The sequence below is a fragment of the Neolamprologus brichardi genome, chromosome 9 (assembly GCF_056152115.1).
Source record: "Neolamprologus brichardi isolate AB-2024 chromosome 9, ASM5615211v1, whole genome shotgun sequence".
NCBI lineage: Eukaryota > Metazoa > Chordata > Actinopteri > Cichliformes > Cichlidae > Neolamprologus > Neolamprologus brichardi.
In genome coordinates this window covers 27,945,143-27,968,861 of record NC_142112.1, presented here as the reverse complement: position 1 = coordinate 27,968,861, position 23,719 = coordinate 27,945,143, and the positions used below count along the sequence as shown (strand labels likewise).

The window sequence follows — 23,719 nt, the reverse complement described above, 5'->3', positions numbered from 1 at the left end:
CGAGTCATGACTCCCTTGTAAATAAGAGAGCAGTCAAAGTAGAGGCTAAAGTCAGCAGATTGTAACGATAAAGCAAAGAAGCTCACAATTGCACTTGCTGTACTAAATTCTAACCAAACTACAACCTATTTTGTTCTTCAGGGCTAACCCATTACAGTCTGTGTTCATTTTTAATATACATATCCCCCTTGTCCGCAAAAAGAGTGCAAAAGTGAATATTAAAGTGGCAGCTTTTAGAAACGATGTGAAACAGAATCAATGCGTTGGGTTCACACTCAGCACCCTCACAGCAGGCAGCTCTTTTCAGTGAAAATGCTCCGAAACTGTGCTGTTCACCACAGAGGCATCAAACAGCACGCACAATAGCTAGATAGCTAGATTCTAAATAAAAGCTGTTGTTGTCGCACAAGCGCTTGAAGTTTAAATGAGCACCTGGTTACTAAGTTCAACACAAAAAGCATTAAATATGTCAATTTTCTGCTTTCAATTTGCACCTGCTGCCTCCAAAAAACCCACTTTCAACTAAACTGGGGCCTAAAAAGGTAAACAAAACAGACATGTAAGAGCTGTACTCACTGTATAGTGAGTTTGCCATTCGATAGTATTATCCAAATGTTTAATATACATTATTAACCTAGAAAGTGCACTCAAAGTACCCAACAATGCTTTAAAAAAAGAAGTGTGCTACAGTACAGCGCATTACAACACAACCTGCTAGTAAGGAGGTTTTCTTTAATAACTTGGGAAAATATGATTGTTATAATATATATTTTTCAATAATTAATGGATATAAGGATATAATATAAGGATAAGTGCAAGAAAATAGAAGGATGAATGTCAGTATTTACTGCTGTTGTCTGTCAGCTTTAAACTGTGTGACAGCAACAATGTTATGAATGGCAAATGCTGGAAACAACATTATTTTTCAATTATAAGATTTTAAGAATAGAGGACATAATAAAAAAAAATATTCTGGTCCTTAAAAGGTCTTAAAATGAATGAAATGCAACCTCAGATCAACTACAAAACATTGCATGTGCCTAAATTAAAGCCTCCAAACCTCAAATAAAAGCAAAGGTGTGAAGACTTGTGGGCCAAAAATCCTCCACAATAATGTGAGAGACTGATAAAGTCATACAGACAACCTTCTGCTAAAGGTTCTACAAGATACTGAATCATGAGCCGTACTGTATGTAGCATGGTTTAAGTCCCTTTATAAGAAGTAGTGAACAATAATTTATTTAAAAAAAACTGATTTCAACAAACTCACCTCAGCAAACACAGAAAATGCAACAATTTCAGGCATGAATGCTCGGGCTAGTTGTTATTTATCTAAACAGAAAAGAGTTTTTTCAGGGGACACGGCAGATCTGTGTTCAGCGTTTCTTGGAGGACGTCAGATCTTCTGTGCTGTCGCACTTGCTCTTCAGTAGTGGTGAGATCAGAGCTGCAAAATGCACCTAAACACAACTCATCTCTCTCCATACTACCTTTGCTGTGGCAGGTGTTTCGACGTAGACTTGAGCCCAGGTGTAGACGCTTACCACATCCTCTCTGCATCTCTTACACCTTCTGCACGGTGAAGGCCAGTTTTCCTCTTGACCAGCAGCACAGGAGCTGGTAACTAAAACGATGACCAAAATGCATTTATTTTATTTGTGAAAAGTCAAATTGCATGTGAAGATAAGGATGTAGGTGTTACCACTGTATATATATAACATATAAAATAAAAGAAGGAAAAGAAAACCTGTCTGTGTTGTGCTACAAAATTAGATGTTTATTCCCAGACGCTAAACAGCGGCATGCATTTACACTACAATTTCATTTGTGAGATACTTCTATTATTACTTGAGGAACAGTGGATAGGTTTTCCTCTCCACACAGAGGATAATATCAGAACTTATGTGGTAACAACAACTGGCATGTGCATGAGCCCTCAATATAGACTCATAAAAATGTACATAGGTGAAGCATTATGACAAAAAAGCTAATTTCTGCAATAACAGGGTGCTAAATATTTTTTGCTGCAGGGCCAGATTTGTTTCCCGCCCCAATGTGGACATAAAATGTTGATTAGAAATCACTATAATAAGGTTCCAGTTGCATTGTATCCTGTAACAACCTTTGCAGCAAGTAAGAGTAATAAAGAAGTCGATACTTAGAGTTAATGCAGAATTTGTTGGATTGTTCCTCCACAGGATTCTGTAAATTTAGGGTGGAAAATATTTAAAATGCACTTAATTAGAAAAATTGGATGTTTATCTCTAAAAACTGAAAATGAACCATATTTTCTTTCTTAAACCAAAATTTTACTGGTAAAAAAAAGAGAGCTTTGTCTTTCCTATTCCTGCATTTTTGTGTCAGATTATCTGTAAATTAAAATTTTCTCTAGAAAATTAAAATGTTACCAAACAGGTAGCTCAGTTATTAAATTGATACATCTAATTTATTATAATAAACAAGTGTAACTGGTAGTAATTGTTCACCATTAAAAAGAATGGCAGATTTTAATTATGAGAGACAAGAATTATGCAAAGCGTGATTTTGCAAATAAATACACCTTGTCGTGCACTGAGTGTCTACACCATGGCTTTGTGTTCATCATTATAAGTGTGCAAATGTCTTTTCTCCCCTCCACCCACTCCCACCCCTGCATCAACCCCGGTTTTTCTGTCGTGCCTGAACACACCGGGCCCTCTCCTCCTCATCATCAGCGTCAATCTGTGGCTGTCACTCGGAGCCGGACAGTGACTAACGACGCTCCCAGTCAGTCAAACACTTATCACCACACAGGTAACACACAGGCCTGGAAATGACTGACATGAAATGGAAACGTCTCTCATTCTGTGGGCCCGGGAGCTGAAGTGAAATATTAGCTGTGGGAGAGATGGCGGATGATAAGCGGCTCCTTGTTTGGGCTGGAATTGCGGAGGTCCAAGTTCTATTACATTTCTTCTTCTTCTTTTTTTTTTTCCAGAGGTGTGTGAAGCTGCTTCTTGCTTTCCTCATGAACCAGTTTACAGCAACAAGCTTTGAATTTAACAATGAACCTAACTTCCAGCATAAGCTTATTTGTGACTTTCTCGCAGTAAATGGAGCTCAGAGCCGGTGGGTCACTGCTGATATGTAAGCCATTGTCCCTGCAGCTTTCGGATGTCCACAAGAAACAGACCGCAGTCTGCTCAATGTCAGTGGGTCACATATGTTTCCACTGTCTCTCCTATTACTCACAGACTCCACGGTATCCTCCCTCCATCCCTCTTTTTTCTTTCTCACTCACCTCTCCTTTATGCACACACGCACGCAATTCCCCCCTGTGCAGAAAGATGGATGGGATGTTCCCAACCACAGGTGCTGCTCTACTTGTGAGTCTTTTTGCATTCTTCACTACACGATCCAGCTTTTAGAGTTATGTATGGCAGTGCGTTCAGTCTGTTTGTAGCTCAGTGGGAATGGACTGATGTCCAAAAACAAAGAAAAACTCACTGACTTCATATTTAACCCTGCTTTCCCAGACTTGGTCTCCCAACCAAAATCGCCACTAGATGGGGTTGATTTCTTTTCCAACTTGTCTGTTTGCTGTTGACCCTACTGAAACCTAAACTAGGAGCTTTCTGCTGTGCACATCACACCACCTTGTGGCTGAAATTAGTAGCAGCCTGAAATAAAACAATATAGCAAAGCTTTTGCTGTATACACTAGCAGTTTGGTACTTTTATGGCAGTAATTCCCAACAAAAGGCCTGTCCAAAGAGTTGAGGGTGTTGTAGTGTGTTTGTAAGACAAATATATGCACAAATGGGAACATAAATTAGTGTTATTCAGTAGTTCAGTAGGCTTATGATGAATTCTTTTCTCTTCTCACACTAACTGGGTCTCTCAGATATATCAGTAAACCTTTGGAAGATCAGGGTTTTGCAACATCAACTGGTAAGAATGTATGAACGCTATGAGGGGGAAAAAAGACATGAAGCCTAAAAACATGCAAATCCCTGACAGGCACTCACCAGCCCCTTTGTTAGGTACAGCTGTTCAGCTGCTTGTTGACACAAATGTCTAATCATCCATCACATGGCAGCAACTCAGAGTACGTACACATGTAAACGTGGTCGAGACGAGCTGCTGAAACTAAGCTTGAGAATGGGGAAGAAAGGTGATTTAAATGGCTGTCAGTGTGCTGTGGTTGTTGGTGACAAACTGGTTTATTTCAGAAACTGTTAATCTGCTGGGATTTTCCCACAAAACCATCTCTAGGGTTTAGAGAGAATGGTCCGAAAAAGAGGAAATATCCAGTGACAATTCTCTGTTTGAAAATATTGTGATTAGATGACACTGAGCTGATAGGAAGGTAGCAGTAACTCAAATAATCACCTGTTACAACCAAGGTACGCAGAAGAGCATCTCTGAACGCACAACATATAAAACACTGAAGTAGATCGGCTACAGCTACAGTGCTACTCCTGTCAGCTAAAAACAGGAAACCAAGGCTACAGCAACACTCATCAAAACTGGACAATGGAAGATTGGAAAAATGTTGCCTGGTCTGTTGAGCCTTGAATTCTGCTACAATATTTAGATGGTGATGGGTCAGAATTTCCTATAAACAACATGCAAGCATGCCTTGTATGAGTGGTTCAGGTGGTGGTGTAATGGTGTCGGGGGAAATATTTTCTTTGCGCATTTTGACCCCATAGTGTCCTCATCTTCTGTTGGCTGTTTCCTCTAGGATAAAGCAGCATGTCACAAAGTTCAAATCATCTCAAACTGGTTTCTGCAACATGACAGTGTGATAACTGGCCTCCAGAGCCATCACAGGTCAATCCAATAGAGCATCTTTAAGATGTGGTGGTTCGGGAGATTCACATCATGGATGTGCGGCACCTTGTTGAATCTGTGCCAGAATAACCTTACGTTGCAGGGTGTGCGTAATAAAGTGGATATTGAGGGTAGACTAACATGTACAGTCAGCACATCCTATGTTAGCTCTGCAGTTTTGTTTAAATCAGTAGCAAGAAACTAAAACAGGGCATTTAAGCCCATCTAATGCCATTTAATTGTGCGTGTGTATGCATTAGATGTTGCCTTAATAAGCTATGATAACTATTTTTTCTTGTAACCCAAAGCCCAGTGTAAATTTTTAACTGGATCAGTTATGAAATAAAAACACTGATGCAAAAAACAGATCTTCACTTCTGCTTCTAAGACAAACCGCGGGACTGACCCCGACTTGAGAAACTGAAAAACCTATAACGAAGCACTCTATCTTACCACAGTGCTGCGCGCCCCTTCGGTTATTGCGTAACATTCCTTTCCCTTGAATTCATATGACCGGGACATTGAGGACATCTGTAGGGAGGCCTCAGCTCTGCATTTAAGCGGGAACATCTTGTTGTTGACTTGACTGATGGTTTCCTGTCGTGAGATGAAGAAACAGCACAAAAGAGGCACTTGAAAGAACGTGTCTGTGGTCTCACCTGAATCCAGCAGGTATGTAGCTATGCAGCAGTCTTTGTGGTCACCTTGGTGACCACAAAAACACCTCATATTTTGTTTCCTGCAGCTAACAGGTACTTTGTGGTGTGCTTTGCTTCTACCACCTGTCTCTTGTTTTTGTCTTCCAGCACAGGAATTTGTATTGTATTGGTTAAAAATTTAAGATCAGGTTACCTGACATCTGCTGCTTTTGATTGTGGGCGCCGGGAAGAGTAAACAAACTTCTCGAAGCTCATCAACAGCAAATTTAAATGCCAGCTTACTGATACTTGAACGACTTGATGTTTTCAGGCCAGATAAGTTAGAAACAAGCACTACTATGCAGGGATTGACTTGCACGTGTCATTAAAAACTACGCATATGTGTATTTAGTGCACCCTGCTGAAACTTTACCTTTTGCATGAGAGTGGAGCTGCAGTAGAATTGGAAAGTTTTTCAAGCCGTGACACCTGCCTGCACGGATGTCTGTCACCTGTCTGAGCTACAGCCGTTGTGAGACCGCTGTGGGAAATGTCTTTCATGGCAGTATGAATGGCTAACGTTAGCTTTCACTGTGAAACTGCCAAGTCATACCCAAACAAGGTTCAATCATAAAACAGTGTCAGCAGACAGGATGGCATAGACTTTTAATATGAGGATGTGTACTCAGATCGAAAACAGTGAACTTGCCACATTCGAGTATTTTTCCCACCACACTAAATACGTTATACTAGTGAAAGCATTCAAATACTTCCCCGGGTATAAACTGCTGATCTCATCACTTAGCCTCTGCAGAAAGGGGTACTTGAACCGACCGTTGAAGACTCATCCTGTTTGTTATTGTGCGGTGAAGAATTGAACATAAGCGGCATAAACTGGAGTATGAATCTTTTTTTTAATGTTTCGTAGTCATTTAAAGCAGCACACAGCAAATACATGATGGAACAAATGTTTAAAAAAAAATACAAACAGTATTTACAGTAATATACAGTTTTTACAGTAATTTCAGATAAAAATGTGCCTGTTACTGTCAGTATGTGGTTGAAATTAATGTAAAGGCTTTTTTTTTTAAATTGTTGTTGCTTTTGAAGATGCAAATGCCATTGTTGCTCCTCTAGTGTGGAGTAATGCATGAAGAACATAGTGGAAAACATGAATTGGGCTCAGATCTCAGGTACGGTTCGGGGAAATGGGCAGTTATATGGAAAGGGCAGGAGTAGTATCAGTGTCTGACATGAGAGATGGGCGTTTGGGAACTGCCTGCGTTTTACTGAGCCCTCCTTTGCTCACACCTCCAATGCAAGTCTTCACCATCCTTTGCAGGTCTTGTCTGAACCGAACTCCAATGAAGACGTAGAGGAAGGGGTTGAGGCAAGCGTGTGTATATGCCAAACTTTTGGCAACCTGTCCAGCTATATCAAAATTAATTACAGTGCTACAATCTGTGTAAGTCATATTAGTTGCCTGTCTGGCTTCCACAATCAGCAGGCTATTGTAAGGCAGTTGAGAGAGGACGAAAACAAACACCACAGCAAGGATGACACGGAGGGCCTTGTGCTTTTCAAAGCTCTTGGCCTGCATAAGTGTGCGAATGATGACAGAATAACAAAAGAACATGACTAGTAGAGGAATGCAGAAGCCCATGCAAATCTGCAGGGACAGCACGAGGATCTTTGTATGATTGTTTACATTGTTCCAGTAGACCATAGTACAAAATTGCATTTCTTGAGATGTCTTCACCTCGGCGAAGATAAACTCAGGGAGTGTGAGGAGAGCAGAGACAAACCAGACACCAAGGCAAGCAAGTTTGCTGTAGAACAGCCTCTTTTTCTTTAGGTTTTGGGCCTTAATAACTTGAACAATAGCAATGTATCGGTCCACACTAATGCAGGTGAGAAGGAACATGCTGCTGAAGAAGTTGATCTTATAGACAGCGGACACTATTTTGCAGAGAGTGATGCCAAAATCCCAGCCTTTAATGGCCTCGACTGCCCAGAATGGAAGCATGCACAGGAAAAGGAGATCAGCCACTGCCAGATTTAGCAGATACACATCGGTCATTGTTTTCAGGCGATTGCGGACAGTGGTGTAGATCCAAACCACCAGCAGGTTACCCACAGCACCCAGGATGAAGATGATCCAGAAGAGCGGCGGCTCGTACTGCCCACGAAACTCCCTGACCCAGGTTCTGTCACACATGCCTGATTCATCAGTTGGCAGAGAATAGTCCTCGGTCTGAAATCAGAAAGCAGGTTTTCTTGTGAGGTATTAAAGACAACTGTTTGCAACAGATGCACTGTCTTTTTGTCTTGCTTTGAGTTTCCTGTCATGCATTTTTTTTTCTGTCTCTCTATCTCTCTCATTGAAACCCAACTCACTCTCTCTTGGTTACTCGTTGGCGGTTACATAAGATAACATGTTTACAATGGGAATACAGTGAAATGACATCAAACACTGTCTGTGACGTGCAAGCTAACCAGAGTATGCAAAAAAAACTGCCGTCAGGTGCAGGTGCCGTGTCTGTACTGGAGAAACCACACTACTGCACAGTTTCCTGCTGCTATCCAACCCTGAGGCGAAAGAGGGGGGGGGGGCAACGATCCCGAGGGGCTCCAGAAAGGGGCCCCCTGCAGAACTCAGGACCCCCAGAAGCATGGCATTTAGATTTAGAGCAAAGATAAAAAGCGGCGTCTTGGTGTTGAGATACAATGGAAAATTTGATGCAAACTACAGCCGTGGCTCTCTGTGGTAATTTAGTATTCTAGAGATGTCTGCTTTAGATAAATCGACTACATTTGGGTCACAAAGTGGATTCTTTTACACTTAGATAGATATATAATGGCAAATAAACAAACTCAGGTCATAAGCGTTATCCTTTTATGTACATACAGATTTTTAAACAGCATCTTAAATTAAGTTTTACAGTATTTTTGAATACTTTAAATACAGCAAAACAATACAAAATGTCACTTAAGCACTCGATGTGTAAGCAGGCAATACTAAGAATGGCAAGTCTACTATATATAGAATACAGACATTAGTGTTTATGAGTTTTTTCAAAGTAATACTCACTGGAGAATATGTTGTTTCATTGAAATCACTGAAATCCTCCATGATTGCTACAAAGGAACCAGAAAATGTTCAAATTAAAAACAAGATCAAAAAATAGATTGCAAAAATAAAATAAAAAGTAAAAAATAAATGAAATAAAATAAACATTAAATAGAACAAACTAAATATAACCTGGAGCTGAACTAAATGTTAAATGGAAACATCTTTTCAGCAGACCAACAAATTACTTACCCGCTCAGTAAGGACGTAGTAAGCAACTTCACAGTCACAGGGTTGTCACTTTTACCAAGCACGACTCATCTTCACTAACTTATATGGTTTCTCTGTAACCACAGAATCACGTGACGATATCAGTTCATTTCCCCTCTAGGCCTTTGTTGATGCACGCGCATGTCTTTATTACAGCTAGCAGTACTTCTAAAACTAGCGTCAGACATGCACGGTTTCAAACACTGACAACGTTGCACCAGTTTAAAAGAGAAGTTGTGATTTTTAGGCTGCGCCATCTGAACCCTGACCATCAGGCTGGAACCAAAGCACGTTCTCTCCACAGCTGATTGGGTTTGATCGAGTCGTGGCCCATTTTGTACACACAGGTGTGGAGCACTTAGAGCAGGAGATGAGTGATGCGTGAAACTGAAAACCAAAGTGCGATTAAAGCCTAAAGCTAAAAGATCGTGGGCGCTGCTGTTTCTTTGCAGTTTCAGTGGTCTGAAATTCAGACGATGTGGGCTTGTGTCAAAACAACAGTATGTGTAAGCCATCTTGTTTCTTATTAACATGTGCTCTTACTTAGTAAACAACTCGTTGTCTGCATGAGAGAAACCGTGATTTCCCTTTGAAGTATGAGGAAATCAAATCTGGGAAGTAAAAGTTCGTTTAGTAATGCCTAGGCTAAAGGGAGTTTAATAAAAAACATGATCATGCAGGATGATGACCACAGTGGTGCAAAACAAATGAAGAAGAAAGTCCCTGACATACCACCTGACATCCAAACAAAACTGAAAACACATAAAGTCATCTTGTGACCCGGGTTGGAAGATGATGATCACGCTGTGTCACAAATGAGGCAATACACGCTCATCAACAAGAGCCTGACACACTTATTATTGAAATAGTTCATCCTTATAGGGTTCAATTGGGGGGCTATTTTGACCTCTCAGAAGGCCCTCCGTATGACTGAGTGTGTTGTATTCTCAAAGTTTCACTTCCTGGCCTGGATTCCTTAGCACTTGAATCAAGAGGATGAGCGTGCGAGCCATTACCTCTTCAAATTTCTACCAATTGCTCACTGGTTGCGTTTCTCGGTTTTGATCGGCGTGAGGCACGAGGAAATGAATATGTCATGATCAGTATTTACCTTCTGGGAACAGACTGTTGAAAGTGTAGCAGCCTGAGAGGTTTCACTCACTACTTGCCATCTACCAACTGCCAAAGTGCGGCTAATTGCATGGCTTTGATCTGTGGGAATGAAAAGCACCATAGCAAAGAGACCATTACATGACCAAACAGAAAGTTTCGTTGGCATCGGTTGATGACGGCGCCACATCAGGTTCCAAATTGAAGATGAGATCACCTTTCGAATCTTTGATGCAGTGGCTTTATTGGGAACCCTCTATGAAAAACAAACCAGTGGACATAATATGTGCGTAATCAAAGTTTACTGCCCTTTCGGTATCAGTATCAGGGTCAAAATGGCGAAGTCATACATCGCAATCCATCAATATCCAATAGCTGTCATAGAGTGAGAGACAGGGTACAGGTAAGGTCAACACAAAGACACAGACAACCATTAACAAGTGCAGTCAACTTAGCCTTGCTAGTTAACCTAACCTACGCGTGTTTTTGGACTGCGGGAGGAAGTGGGAGTAAACAGAGAGAACCCATGTAGATGCATAAAGAACACGTAAACTCTGTGTCATAAATGTTGTTTGATTCAAACTCGGGACCTTTCTGCCTTGATGCAAAACTGCTAACCACTGCGCCACCATGTGAACCACAAATCACATACATGGATAATAAAAACAAAAAACTTTGAGAGTCTTTTCACTCCCCCCGAAAAATGCCGCATAGAATGACAACGCAATCATGCAATGTTTCATGTAGCAACCTGTTGTAGATTGTAACCACGGTTATGCATATTTAAAGGTGACTAAACGAGGTAGTTTACCCAACACGACTGCGGACTGCTGCCTGAATGACACACTTTAAGGCTTCATGCATCTCATGACATCTTATGACATAGCTCTCACTGCTGCTGTAGCCATGGGCGTGCTTTGTGTTTTCGTTGTTGTGTAACACGTGTGTGTGCGTGTGTGTGGTGAAGGTTTTGTTCACTGAGGCCCATGCTCTTTAACCTTTGTTGTGTGTTGATAGTAATGTCTGTCATAAAGGAACCGTTGCGCTGAGCCGTTAGCTGTGGATTACAAGAGCCTTTTAAAACAATAAATAAAATAATGAATAAATAAAAAGCAAGTTTCCGGATTAATTTAACTGTATTTGTATTTTTTGTGTTTGGACTGAACCAATAAATCAAACTATTTAATGCACATGAAATGCAAAGGAGATTTTGTTTTTAAAAGTCCAGGAAAAAACAATCAAACTAACAGATCTATTTCTGAACATTAAGGATGAATTTCGATAGCACAAAAAATCCAAAGTTTATTGTAATAAGAATTATGAACCTTCTCCATGCTCTGTTTTCAGGCTCTAGAAAATCTAACCCGCGACGGCACACTTCGCCCAATCACACATCTTTTCAGCCGTATCAGGTGTGATGTGGTGGCACTGCGGTTCAGGCAGAGGTCTTCCAGCTGTGTGTGTGTGTGTGGGGTTTGTTCAGGCCAACCGTCAGTACTGACCTGCTTTTGAAACACACACAAATGGAAAGAAGAAACTTCCAAGGCTGACTTTCAGTGGTGTTCTGAATATAGGAGCAACCAGCAGCTGCCAGCTCAGCCTTACCTGTGCCAATCTGAACCACTGAGCTGGATTTCTCATCTGTGTTTTCACTTGCGGAGTATTTTATCCAAAATGATCAGAGAAACATTTGTGTTTTAGTTTTAGTGATTGATAAAACTGAAGTTATTGTACTGGGCTCTAAAAATCAGCTTCCAGGCCCCTCTCTTTGGAACCAGCTCCCAGACTGGATTTCAGAGACAGACACTTCTCGACTTTTAAGGCCCAGACTGCTGGGGGGTTCCCATGAGGCACTGAGTGTTTCTTCTTCACTTACCTTTTTCACTTTCTATTCGTTTACACATTACTCTGCATTTCCTTATAAGTTATTATCCATCTCTGGCTCTCTTCCACAGTGTGCCTTATTTTCTGTCTTCCTTCCATCACCCCAACTGCTCATGGCTGCCCCTCCTTGGGTCTAGTTCTGCTGGAGGAGCTTTTACTTCTCACTGTCACCAAGCGTTTGCTCATGTGTCTGCATATTGCACCAATACAGCGCATCACTTCCTCATTCATATGTGGTCACTTGCAATTCCAAACAACAAAAAACCCACATGCCAAAACGCTGAGGCTCTGAGATGTGCCTAGAAGTCAACTGCTGATGTCATGCTGCAGTCTGTGGGATATTCCCAGCATCATCTGGTGGGAGATGCGTAGAACAGAAAACCAGACGTGGCACATTCTGCTACCGTTTCTATATCTCCAACTCTGAAGAATATAAAGCAGGGAAAACACCCTGGAATGACCATGTATACAACCTGAAACAAAAAAATACTAGATCTCTCAAACCAATCATCCCTTGTGGGAATAAAAGACTTTGAACATGTTGTTTTGATACCTATTCATGTCAACATAACAAAAAGGCATGAAAAATCACAGAAAGTCCAGAAACAGAGGATTGTCCCATTTGTAAAAGCAAAGTAAACAGTGTAGTTTCTGTGTTAAGTTTTGTAGCGTGAAATAAATTTCCACCGTGATAGACAAAGTCACAAAACATAAGCAACAGATTCATATGACAACCTGACTTCTCTCTGATTGATGGGGGTAGATTAGTCAACAGAATGAATAAGAGGGGGAAAAACCTCCCAATCCCTTCAGCTAAACCAGGATTATGTGTGTTACACTTACAACTGGAGATCCTCGTAGCGCAGAGAGGCAAACTTTGAGTCGTTTTGTGAACTCAGCATGTATGTGCCATTTTATTTCACAGAAAAAGCGAGATAGAAAACAACTGCGTTAAGCAGTTATTCTCAGAAGTGACTAAAAGCTGCTTCCAGTATCTCTTTGTCGTCATCTGTGTCATCTCTTAGCAACTGCCAGTTACTGAGTGACATCGAGCGGGCCCGGGAAGCTGAGATATGCAGGCCTAACCTTTTTACAACAATGTTCCCACAGTGACAGTGAGGTAGCCGGCGTCACGGACATAAAGGCAGAGACAAAGGATATGAGAGAAGGGAACCAACCTGGAAGCAGCAGTTGATGTAACAGTGTCAAATAAAACATACCTACTGGTTCCACGGTGTTATGATTCTGCCACATTATGGTTACTGGGGTGATTCAGAAATCTTGAGAGACGGCAGCGTTGTTGAGTTTGTCTTTTGTTTAACAAATCCAAGCAACATGGATGGATTAACAGACAAATGTAATATCTCAGCTATCAATACACGGCCATACACCTTTACACTTACATTAACATCACCTGCAGGACAAATAGTGATCAAATATGGCTTGTGATACGTGACTGCTAAATCACACTAGTACAAGTTCAGGGCAAGATTGAACAGGAATGTTACACTGCTCTGTAGTTACTGGATACCATGTGGGTGTAAATATGCCAGCGCTAACATCGAAACCTGAGATTAGCGTAGATTGCCGCAGTCTTTTCTTCCCCTAAAAGTCCAACCATCTTTGTTTTAGGACATTTACAATCTGAAACTCTCCCCACCAGCAATACCAGCACCAGCAAATGCCTGCTTCGTGATTCTGTAGAAAACCAGAAGCTTCTGCGTTGCTAGTGAAACTGAGAAAACCCCTTTGATGCCTTGTCAGTGAGCAGGAAGCTGTTCTTCACCAGCTTCACTACTCTGAATTAACTATTGCCCCATACTGTGGGAAAGTGCTGTGACTTCTCTCGGCAGTGCAAGAGTCTCTGCTTGGTACATACAAGTTACCACTTCCTGTGCCTGCTGCTGTGATTTATTGTCAGTCTGTTGTACAGCAGCTTAGCTTGTGCATCCTATCCAAACCAACCAGCGGTTCTCAATCCCTGTCTTGTTTACTCTTTAGCTGCACCACAAGCACGCGACTACATGCAAATATAGGGCAAGGATTTTTTATTTTTTTTTTGCTAAACACAACTTTCATTAGGTGGTGGAGAAGAAATAATGTAGATGCCATCTTTCTGAATCAGAGCAGCACTAATAGGTTTTAAAGCATCATCATTGTTATGAGTTTACAGCTCGTATAAGCACGTAGTGTGTTTCTCACCTACTCCCGCCTTCATGTGCATAAGTTCTGTGCAAGATGCATAACTCACATGAGTTTAATTCAGGACACTGTGGCTTTTAAGGGTTTCAGTGAAAACAAAAAGGGTTTGACGGTTGACTTGCTGGTGACCACTGTTTCTTATTTTGGTGCTATCTCGGTCTACTTTGGTTAGGAGAAACAGGGAAACAAAACACGTTTCTCAAAATAAGCAAAGCAGATTAAATATGGTAAACTCTACAACAACAGCAATTCTTTTGTGCAAATAATACCAGTCAGCACTATTATTACGAGTATCATCAGAGAGATTTACCTCATGGTCATTTTACCCCCCGGATTCTTCTTAACAGGTAATTTTTTATTTGTATTTTTTGGTGGTACTTTACTAAAGCCGGCCACCTTTGCTGATTTAGCATGAAATAATACAGAATCCATAAACATAATAATACTCCTGCCCACAGATTTGTAGTTAAAAACATGTAGTTTTGTGCTTTGTTGTTCCTGGGTGTCTTAGTGTGGCAGCATTAGCATCTAGTCCTACTTACTGGCCTGAAAAAAACATACATGGGTCAACACACAAAACACAATTGCATCTGTAATTTGAAAAAAAAAGAAAAGAAAAAATATTTTAAGTACTTGTGAGTAACCAGTGCAGTGACAACAGGCTGCAAAGTCACTGACATCAAGCACCTGTTGCCCAAACTGAGTTTTTTCGAGGTTATAATGAGATACATTTATTTGTGCATGTGTAGTTTTGTATTATTGCATTGTGGCGCCCCCTGGTACAGATTACACAAACGTGTGGCATGGCATTCACCACATCGACTTTTTTTTAGTTTTAAATAAATAGGGTGAGTATTTTTAATCAAACACACTCAACTCCCACGTTGTTAGGTGGACCTATTCAACAGTTTGTTAAGGGGAATCTCTAATCATCAAATCTGATTTTCAGAAACTGCTGATTTACTGGGATTTTCCACTCCAGTTTACAAAGGAAAAAAAATAAAAAGAGAAAATATACAGTGAGTGCCAGTCACACAAAAATTCCCAGACGCTTTGAGCTGATAGGAAGGTAAGTTACTCAAATAACAAGATATGTAGAAGAGCATTTCTGAATGCAGCACACATCAAACATCGAAGCAAATGGGCTAAAGTTGGCATTCCTGTTAGTTAAATGACAGAACACCAAGGCTGTAATTGACATAGGACGACCAAGATTGGACAGCAGAAAAACAGAAAAATGTTGCCGGGTCGGATGATCCTCTACAATATTCGGATGGTGGTAGTGTAAACAACATGAAAGCATGGATCCGACCTACTTGTATCAGTGGTTCAGGCTTCTGGTGGTGGTGTAATGGTGTGGGGGATATTGAATTGGCACACTTTGGGCTCCCTAATATTAACTGAGCATCATTTAGATGCTACAGCCTACTTGAGTATTGTTGCTGACCATGTCAATCCTTTTACGACCACAGACATCAGTGTACCACAAAGCTCCAGCGATCTTAACGAGGGTCAATTTACTAGTGCACTAGAAACATGTTCATGCAGTAAAGTGTCTGTTTAGTGTATGATATCAGCTGAAGTTAAATGTGAAGAATTTACTTTCATAAAACCGACGACATATTTCAGTACCAGCTTTTATTACCCCATACTTTGCACAATACAAACAAACACACATCTAGTGTAATATAGGGTAGATGTGTCATACTCTACAAGAGCATTGCTTCATGAACATCATGTAAATATTTTTTTTTTCCTCTTACACTCCATCGCCCACAGCAATACGAAAAGTACATGGATAGAGATTCCACACAAAAATATTCTATGCGATTTTGAAGGGGAAGTAGGGAAATCACTGTAAATCATTATTCATGTCATTTAATAGGCAAGAGCAGAAAAGTAAAAGCTCCGGGTTTTCACGCATTGGGGAAAAAAAAAAAAAAAAAAAAAAGAAACACTGTAGGTATTTGGTGTGCAATACTATTAAATGCTTAGGTAACAAATCAGATGAACCGCAACAGATCAATAAACTTTTTTCTGTGGCTTGGATTTACTTGAAACTGCATGTAACTCAAAGGCGATGCCAAGTTCACTAGAAAACGGGGCTGCTGAGATTAAGACTATTCAGCAGGATATCAGTAATCACCTGATGCATGAATGCCAAATATTTTAACCTATGATCACACAATAATAAGACTGCAAAGCTTCCGGCAGACAAAAACGTATCTGTCAAATTCAGCAAACAGACAAGGCCTCTTCGAACTGGGACGTGTTGGTAATTGCATAGAGCACAGAGGGAAGTCTGCTAGCTACTGTAAGTGAGCTCTGAACTGAGACACGGAAAAAGAAAGCTCGGCCATCACTACTACATTTGTGTGTGTGTGTGTGTGTGTGTGTGTGTGTGTGTGTGTGTGTGTGTGTGTGAGTGTGTGTGTTGTGTGTGTGTGTGTGTGTGTGTGTGTGTGTGTGTGTGTGTGTGTGTGTGTGTGCTTCCAGCTTCCCGCTCCTACTCTTTACTAAAGCCGATTACTAGTGAAAATGCCAGACAAAGCGTGAATAAAAGTTTCCTCGTGGAAGAGCTTTTTTTTCTGTCTCTCTTGTCTTACAGCAAAAGATCAGATGGTTTCGTATCCAAACCACAGTCGTAAATCTTGGTCCCGCTTTATACCCGCAAACATCTGTTAAACCAGCTGTCCGGGGTGGAGCTCACTCATTAGGCTCATATCTGAAAACAGAGAGCAAAATCTGAAATTAGTCAAACATGAACAAGAGAAGGAAAATCTCACAATTAGCTTATTAGTATTATATATTATGACTACACTGGGATGCCGTATGATTTTATTTTCAAGGGTGTTGATTCACTTTTACCTACTAGATTTGGATAATTTCACAATCATAGACTCACCTCTGCAATCGTTTCCTAATCTCTTTGATCTGCTCGTTCTTCTTGGTTAGGATCTCCTTCATGTTGCGGTAGGCCGCAGTTTGCTGGAACTTCTTGTCCAGCTCCTGTGCGCAACACACACACATTCAAACGTGAGAAAAACAGCACAGATTGCTCAGTGCACCTGACCAACTGTCCCAATGGCATCAGGCGGCGAGTACAACATTCAATTGCATGACCTTTTGCTTAGAAACTCATGACAGGAAAGTGAACATGAAAAAACGTTTGCTTCCGCAGTGCCACTTGCTGATGAAGAGCAAGGAGAGATTCGTAAACAGCAAGAAAGGCCGTCATGTTCGCAGACTTCATGACACCCTCATTGTCTCACAACTTCAATAATAACTGGGTAGAACAGCAACAACAACACTTGGCATTTTGTGGGTGTTAACTATATGTTTGCTCGTTACTTTCAATTCCTGGAAGAGACCAAAGTTGCTCACTTTCTCTGCCAAGGCCAGCTGCTCTTGCACTCGCAGAAGCTCATGTTTGGAAGAGATCAGGTTGTCCTGCAAATCTTTCTGGGTTGCCACGTTGGCGCTGAGAGACCTTTCGTAGTCCTCTCTCAGAGCTGCCACTGTGTCCTCTAGACTGTTGATTTCCTTGGATTGAGCAGCCACCTTAAAAGGGAACGGCAACACCGTTACCTCACCTTTTTTGAATGAGTTATGACATCAAGACAAAAAAATCTATTTCTAACGACGACAAAATACACACTTTGACCATGTGGATACATACCATTTAGGTCCAAGTTGGCAGATAAAAGCAAATGGCAGAAAACATTTATATGAAAACGAAAAACTGTAAAGTTAAACAAACGAAAGTAGCGAAATGGAACGCAAAGCGAGACCCAAAAAAAAAGAAAAAGTGAGAAGATGACACTTGCTGACTGTAAGCCACATTTGGAAACGTACCTGCTGTTCACCTTGCACTCTCTGAAGGTCTTTCAGAGCTCTCTCTGCCCTGGATTTCTCATCTAGTGCACTCATGGCCTAAACAATCAAGCAGGAAGAGAATTAACAACACAACTATCGCTATCAAGCACGAGTAAGATAGCACATTGTTTAAAATGTCATTTGTGTACCTGGGATTCTAAAGTCCGGAGCCTCGCTCTCAGTTTGTCATTTTCCTGTTGTAGTCTCACTATCTCCTGAAGAAGTATTGAAGATACAGTAGCTGTGGTTTACTATGTAAACATACGGACAATCCAACATCCCAGTGAATCTATGGAAGCAATCCATATAATGTACCACATTTCTTTACCTTGTTGAGAAGTTCAGACACTCCACTTTCATTCAGAGGGGCCAACTTGGGTTTGCTTGTTTCTTTGTTTATCTGGGGGATATTTTTAAATAACAAAGATTAGATGGTCAATTGTTCTTTATCTAACTGGTATGTAACTGTAAAAAAACAAAAAAAAAATCAACACCATTTAGGCAAGTCTTTCACTTTCCCATAAATGTGATGAAGACTAGTGTCATGAAAGAGCAGTGAATTTGTTTGTCATAAAACGGTATGTGATAAAACCACTTGTCAACCTCAGTGATGTGTGAGTAAGTAACCACCAGGCTACTATAGACAGGTACAGAAAACTATTTAAAATGCACAGAAGCAGCTGCACGCCTCTCTAGTTGCTAACTGTGGGTACAAATACGCTAGGGACGCATGATCAATGACGAATATCTCAATATCTCAGCGGTAACGTTTGAAGCTCTCACACGTGACAAAACTGCACCTTATGCTCACCTTATCGGTGGTTTTAAAGTCAGTCTTCTCAAATTCAGCCACTTGCTCCAACAGCTCCCTGTACGGGTCAGACGATAACAAAGCATTAGACGATAGAAGTAACATTTATTTATATAGTGCTTTTCACAGACCTAACAGTCACAAAGTGCTGAACAACAGTGAAGACATGATATTAAATAATAAGACCGAAAATGAAAAATATTACATGCAGAGAAAAATTATGACAGTTTGTAGGGTTACTGTAAACAGCACTTAGATGCTACACTGGGTGCACTGATATGACAATCTGTGTGATCTCCTCACATCAGCTAACTTGTCACCGCAATGTCGATGTTTATGTTTTTGAACATTACAGCGATCTACCATCTAAATGTTTGGCAGGGAAACTTAACACCCTATCTCTTGGTGGCAGTTTAGCACTCATGTTTTAAGATGCACGCTTGTGGTGAGCAGATCAGGCTTCTGAAAAGCTGTAATGTGGTTTTAAATAGCAGATGAAGACACGTAGCCTGTGATATGGGGCGTATTCCTAGCTTTAGACACCGTGTAAGTCACGTACAGCTGAGCCCTGTGAAAAAAAGGCTTTGGAGGTTATTCATCCACCCACCGCTCGCATATTACAAAACTACTTTTCCAAAGAACACACACAGTGTGTTAACAAGGTGAAAGGTGAGAAGAGGTCACATTCATTTATGAAGTTCATCAGAGTGTCACAGAAAACAGGCGGTGCGTTTATACTTGTGTATGAGCCATGGGGCGCTGCACTGAGCAACCTGGACCCCGGGTCTCGGTCATTAGGTCATCGTAAGTAGGACATTTGGACAGCAAGCTGATGTTATCTGACTGAGATGAAGAAAAAAAGTTGCTTTCATATCCTCACTCGTGACAAAAAGGACCGGTCGACGTGCGGTTTAGGCTTAAGCGTGACCATGAAATTTGAATTTTAAATCAAAAGCTTGCTCATTTCAGAAGTGAAGCCTACAACCTGTGGCACTGTCAGTTTTTGCTATCTGAACTTTTTTGTTTGTTTGTTTGTTTGTTTTTTATTTTTTGGAGAGGGATGGAGTGAGGGATGATGGGTGAGGGTTGGGGCCTCTACGGAGGCCCGCAAGGGACATTGGACAAAAAAAAAATGAAGATGAACTTTTGCAAGATTCGCAAAAGGTTTTTTGCGAGATCCCAAGTTACATTTGTGGTATCTCACAAAAGTAACTCGGGATCTCCCTCGGGAGTAGACATGAAAGAGGATTTAGAGCGTTTCCTGCGGTCAAGAGAGGTCCCACAAGAGGACATCATGCACATGCAACAAGACAAAAGTTACGGAGCCCCGCAAGGGACACTGGAGAAAAAAAAATGAAGATGAACTTTTGCGAGGTCTCGTAAAAGTTCATCCTTATTTTCTTTTTCTCCAGTGTCCCTTGCGGGGCTCTGTACCATTGTGCACCCTTCATATACCCAATTCTGTTGCTCTGAGATATAGGCATACTTGAGCCAGAAAGCCCTGATACCTTTGTGCCAAAGAGTGCAATATTCTGACTACAGTTCACATGTGATGTAGCTTTGTTTCTGGTATCACATGTGCACGCCCTCATTTCTCCATGTTTGGGCTTGTAATATGAAAAAAAAAACATTCTCTGAAGAACATCTGGCACACTTGTTAAAGAAGAACACAAGAATTATCTTTCAGATTTAATTAATACATATGTTATTGTAAGCAAATGGCTTTGTGCCACTTGCTAATGATTATTACTGTCAATAAATATTAGCGTTGTAATTTTTGTGAAATTAAAGTGGCAGACTTAAGTAATTCACCAAATCTTTTGCAAATAGTTTCACAGTTTAAAAGAAAACCCTACAAATATATCTGTATTTGTTTCTGATACTAAACATATCCAGAAATAGCCTTGGAAAAATGTTCAAATGTTAAAAGGCGTAACGGTCTCCTCTGCAAATTATAAAAAAAAGGTCATGCACTTTTCTGAGGTTGTACGTTTCCATTATGCTTTTTAATATTACTTTTAATGCTAAGGCTTATCTAAATTCACAGCTCAGTTTACCCACACTGCATAGTGTTGTGGTGCATGTTGTGGTTTTCAGGCTAACTGAACATCCCTGCAAAAAAAAAAAAAAAACAAACAAAAAAGTGAGAAACAAGCGTAATGGAAAAAAAAAGGGTTAAACTGACAGCGAGGGCTGGCAGTGACCTTTTTACCTGGCATGTAACATGTACACGATCTGAATCTGAGCAGCACTGCAGAGGAAGTGGTCTATGATACAGTGTGGTGGAACCTTTCTCTTTAACATGAAGCTTACTTTTTACATTGCTGTGACATGACCCCTATCACATCATTTAACTACCTCCTGTCTATGTAAAAAGGCCAAACTGCTGAGAGGCTGGTTCAGATAAAGCAACCATTCAGCACACAATGATAAATAATCCCACAATAAACATAATAAAAATGTAGAAATTAAAAAGGTCACAAAGACTATTCTTCCTTTTTTTTTAAAGGCATCTTTTTTAGGCATCTTTCCATTGATGCCATGATCAGGAAGGTTGGCACTGTGAACTACTCTGCTGCCCCCACAGTTAGTGTATGAGAGGAGGGTGTTGAACAAAGACCTCAGAATAATGAATAACATTTCACATCCCCTGCACAACCTAGTGGTCAGACAGAAGAGTGCTTTCAAGTAAAAGGCTCTTTCAGCTTCAGTGTAACAAATTTTGGCCCACTGTTCTTTGCAGAATTACTTTAGTTCATAAAAACTGGAGAGTTTACCAGCATGGATGACGTGTTTAAAGTCATGCACAAGCATTTCAGTTTGATTTAAGTCCAAACGCTGACTTGGCCAATCCAAGTCAGGGTGTTTGGGATCACTGTCCTGTCATATAACTTAAATGTGCTTAAGATTCAGGGCATGAACTGATGGCCAGATATTCTTCTTGAGGATTTTCTGGTAGACAACAGAATTCCATCAATTACAGCAAGTCATGCAGGTCCTGAAGCAGCAAAGCAGCTCCAGACCACCACCACTAACATTTTTGACTGTTTGCACAGGTATGATGTTCTTTTTATGAAATGCTGTGTTACTTTTAAGCCACGCATAACGGCACTCAAACCTTCCAAAAAGTTCCGTTTTTGTCTAATCAGTCCACAGAATGTTGTCATAAATCATTGAGATGTTTTTGGTAAATGTAAGACAAGCCTTTCTTTTTTTTGTTTTGTTTTGTTTTGTTTTGTTTTTTTTTTTTTTTGGGGGGGGGGGGGGGGGGCAGCAGTGGTTTTCACCTCAGAACTCTCCCATGGATGCTGTTTTTGCTCAGCATCTTTCTTATTGTTTAGTAATGAACACTGACCTTAACTGAGGCAAGTAAGGCCTGCAGTACATTTTGTAATTATTCAGGTTATCTTTGTCTAGTATTACAATTTGTTTGATGATCTGAAACATATAAGTGTGAACAGAAAAAAAAAAAGAAATCAGGAAGGGGGCAAATATTTTCTCACATCACTGTATGTCCATTTGTCTATATATATCTGATAAGCAATTTCTAGATAGACCACCTGTTTTCCAGCTCCGAGATATCACTCTGTAGTCGTAGGTAAAACTTTTCAGCCTGGGAGAAAAGCTGCCTAAGCAGCAGCACATTGGTGTGGGCTGTGTTGATGAGCTCCATCTCCACCTCCCCACGCACCACCGCCTGCAGCTCGTCCAGCATCTCCTTCACCTCGTCCACTGTGAAGGTTTCCTCCACCAGCCTTCACAAAAATGCACGTAAATTGGAAATGTTTCAGGTACATCTGAACCGAAAAGCACTTCATTTTTCCTGCATATCTACTTTACATAGACAACTGGGCGGAAGTAACGTGAGAAAAGAGAAGAAATGACCAGTCACCTGCTATCTTTGAGCTCCTCGAAGCATGAGTCGATAGTTTTGAGCCTTAGAACTCTCTTTGAACGTGCAAATCGCATATAATTGATGATTTCATTCTGATGGTGTTCATTAAATCCAAATTCAGCCTACACGAAGATAAGAGAAATTTGATTTTAAGCAAAGATCGGCACACAGAATAAAAAATGAACACAAATAAGGTGTACATAAACAAGCAGATAATTAGCTAACTTGAAGAGGATTTTCTCTTGCTAATATGGAGCAGGGCCTTTTCACATGGGCTTGCACATCCAGCGTACTATTTATGTATATAAAGGGTTGCTCGCTAACATTAGCGGTTCACTCGTCTTTTGATTCAGCTTTAGAGCACAGTGCTAGGCGTTTAGCATGCTAAACTCCTAAAAGCGAACAGGTGGCCTGTACAGCAAATCATTTCAGCTACTTACCATGATGGCTGTGCAGCTAACGTTAACGTAACTAAGTTAGCTAGCTTGAAGACTGAGCTGCTCCAAAAGAGGAAAAAAATGGGTTTTTCTGGCTATAATTTAGATCATTCAGTGAGCAGACTGAAAACCAGCGGTGAAATGCTGGAATCGAGAGTTCTTGAAAATCTCTTATAATTACATTCGACGAGGCTAAACAAAGGTTATATGACAGCTATAAGACTATCAAGCAGATTTGCTAGCCTCCTAGCAGCTAGTGTTTGCATTGAGAATGTCTTGGTAACGGAAAAGAGCGTCATCACCTTGGTTACCAGAGGTGCATTCAATGGCGCTACGTAAAGATTTGAAACAATAAGTGAATCCCAAATCAACATTAACTGCCTCATCTTAACATTTCATATACACACGTGTGTGATATTCACTATAAGATGTTTTTTTTTTAACTGGTTGTAATTTAAGGGTAGTTGTTTTAATCTTGTTGTTGTTCTACGTTAATTCGATCTCAACATAGAACACGCTATCTGCCTTTAACTGCCTCAAAAGTAGTCGGTAATCAAGTCATTCAGTTGTCTGCTTCGCAATTCAGTGTTTTGACAAGATTCATCGCAGTCAAAATGTCAGCCCCACTAAAGAACTAGCCCATTTGTGAAAGCCTATAAACACATGAGAAGCAGAGTTTTGGTGTGTGTTCCATATACATATACACCCAGTA

General features: G+C 40.6%; 2 protein-coding genes across 3 annotated transcripts; both read right to left on the bottom strand.

Annotated features, from left to right (window-relative positions):
* Positions 1–6,354: 6,354 nt before the first annotated feature.
* Positions 6,355–8,819, bottom strand: ccr9b (chemokine (C-C motif) receptor 9b). The gene is made up of 3 exons (XM_006794974.2): positions 8,775–8,819; positions 8,544–8,590; positions 6,355–7,706 (listed from the first exon to the last, which is right to left on the bottom strand). Exons 2-3 carry the CDS (start codon positions 8,583–8,585, stop codon positions 6,669–6,671), a joined length of 1,080 nt encoding a protein of 359 aa, XP_006795037.1. The 5' UTR covers positions 8,586–8,590; positions 8,775–8,819; the 3' UTR covers positions 6,355–6,668.
* Positions 8,820–15,617: 6,798 nt separating this feature from the next.
* On the bottom strand, positions 15,618–23,279 carry lztfl1 (leucine zipper transcription factor-like 1). 2 transcript variants are annotated; one of them, XM_006794975.2, is made up of 10 exons: positions 23,011–23,279; positions 22,568–22,692; positions 22,236–22,430; positions 18,676–18,733; positions 18,193–18,264; positions 18,014–18,079; positions 17,844–17,921; positions 17,373–17,549; positions 16,894–16,997; positions 15,618–16,713 (listed from the first exon to the last, which is right to left on the bottom strand). In XM_006794975.2, the coding sequence occupies exons 1-10, from the start codon at positions 23,011–23,013 to the stop codon at positions 16,695–16,697; spliced, it is 897 nt and encodes a 298-aa protein (XP_006795038.1). In that variant the 5' UTR covers positions 23,014–23,279; the 3' UTR covers positions 15,618–16,694. The 2 variants fall into 2 exon arrangements, with proteins under 2 accessions (XP_006795038.1, XP_035765539.1); XM_035909646.2 differs by having other exon boundaries at positions 17,373–17,531.
* Positions 23,280–23,719: the final 440 nt, after the last annotated feature.

Bases quoted from the DNA above. Each gene is read 5' to 3' on its own strand.
- ccr9b (XM_006794974.2), bottom strand. From the start codon at position 8,585: ATGGAGGATTTCAGTGATTTCAATGAAACAACATATTCTCCA. The intron at 7,707-8,543 runs GTGAGTATTACT...TTCTGATTTCAG, and splicing joins ATGAAACAACATATTCTCCA to ACCGAGGACTATTCTCTGCC.
- lztfl1 (XM_006794975.2), bottom strand. The intron at 18,265-18,675 runs GTGAGCATAAGG...AATATCCCCCAG, and splicing joins ACTTTAAAACCACCGATAAG to ATAAACAAAGAAACAAGCAA. The intron at 18,080-18,192 runs GTAAAGAAATGT...ATACTTCTTCAG, and splicing joins TGTCTGAACTTCTCAACAAG to GAGATAGTGAGACTACAACA.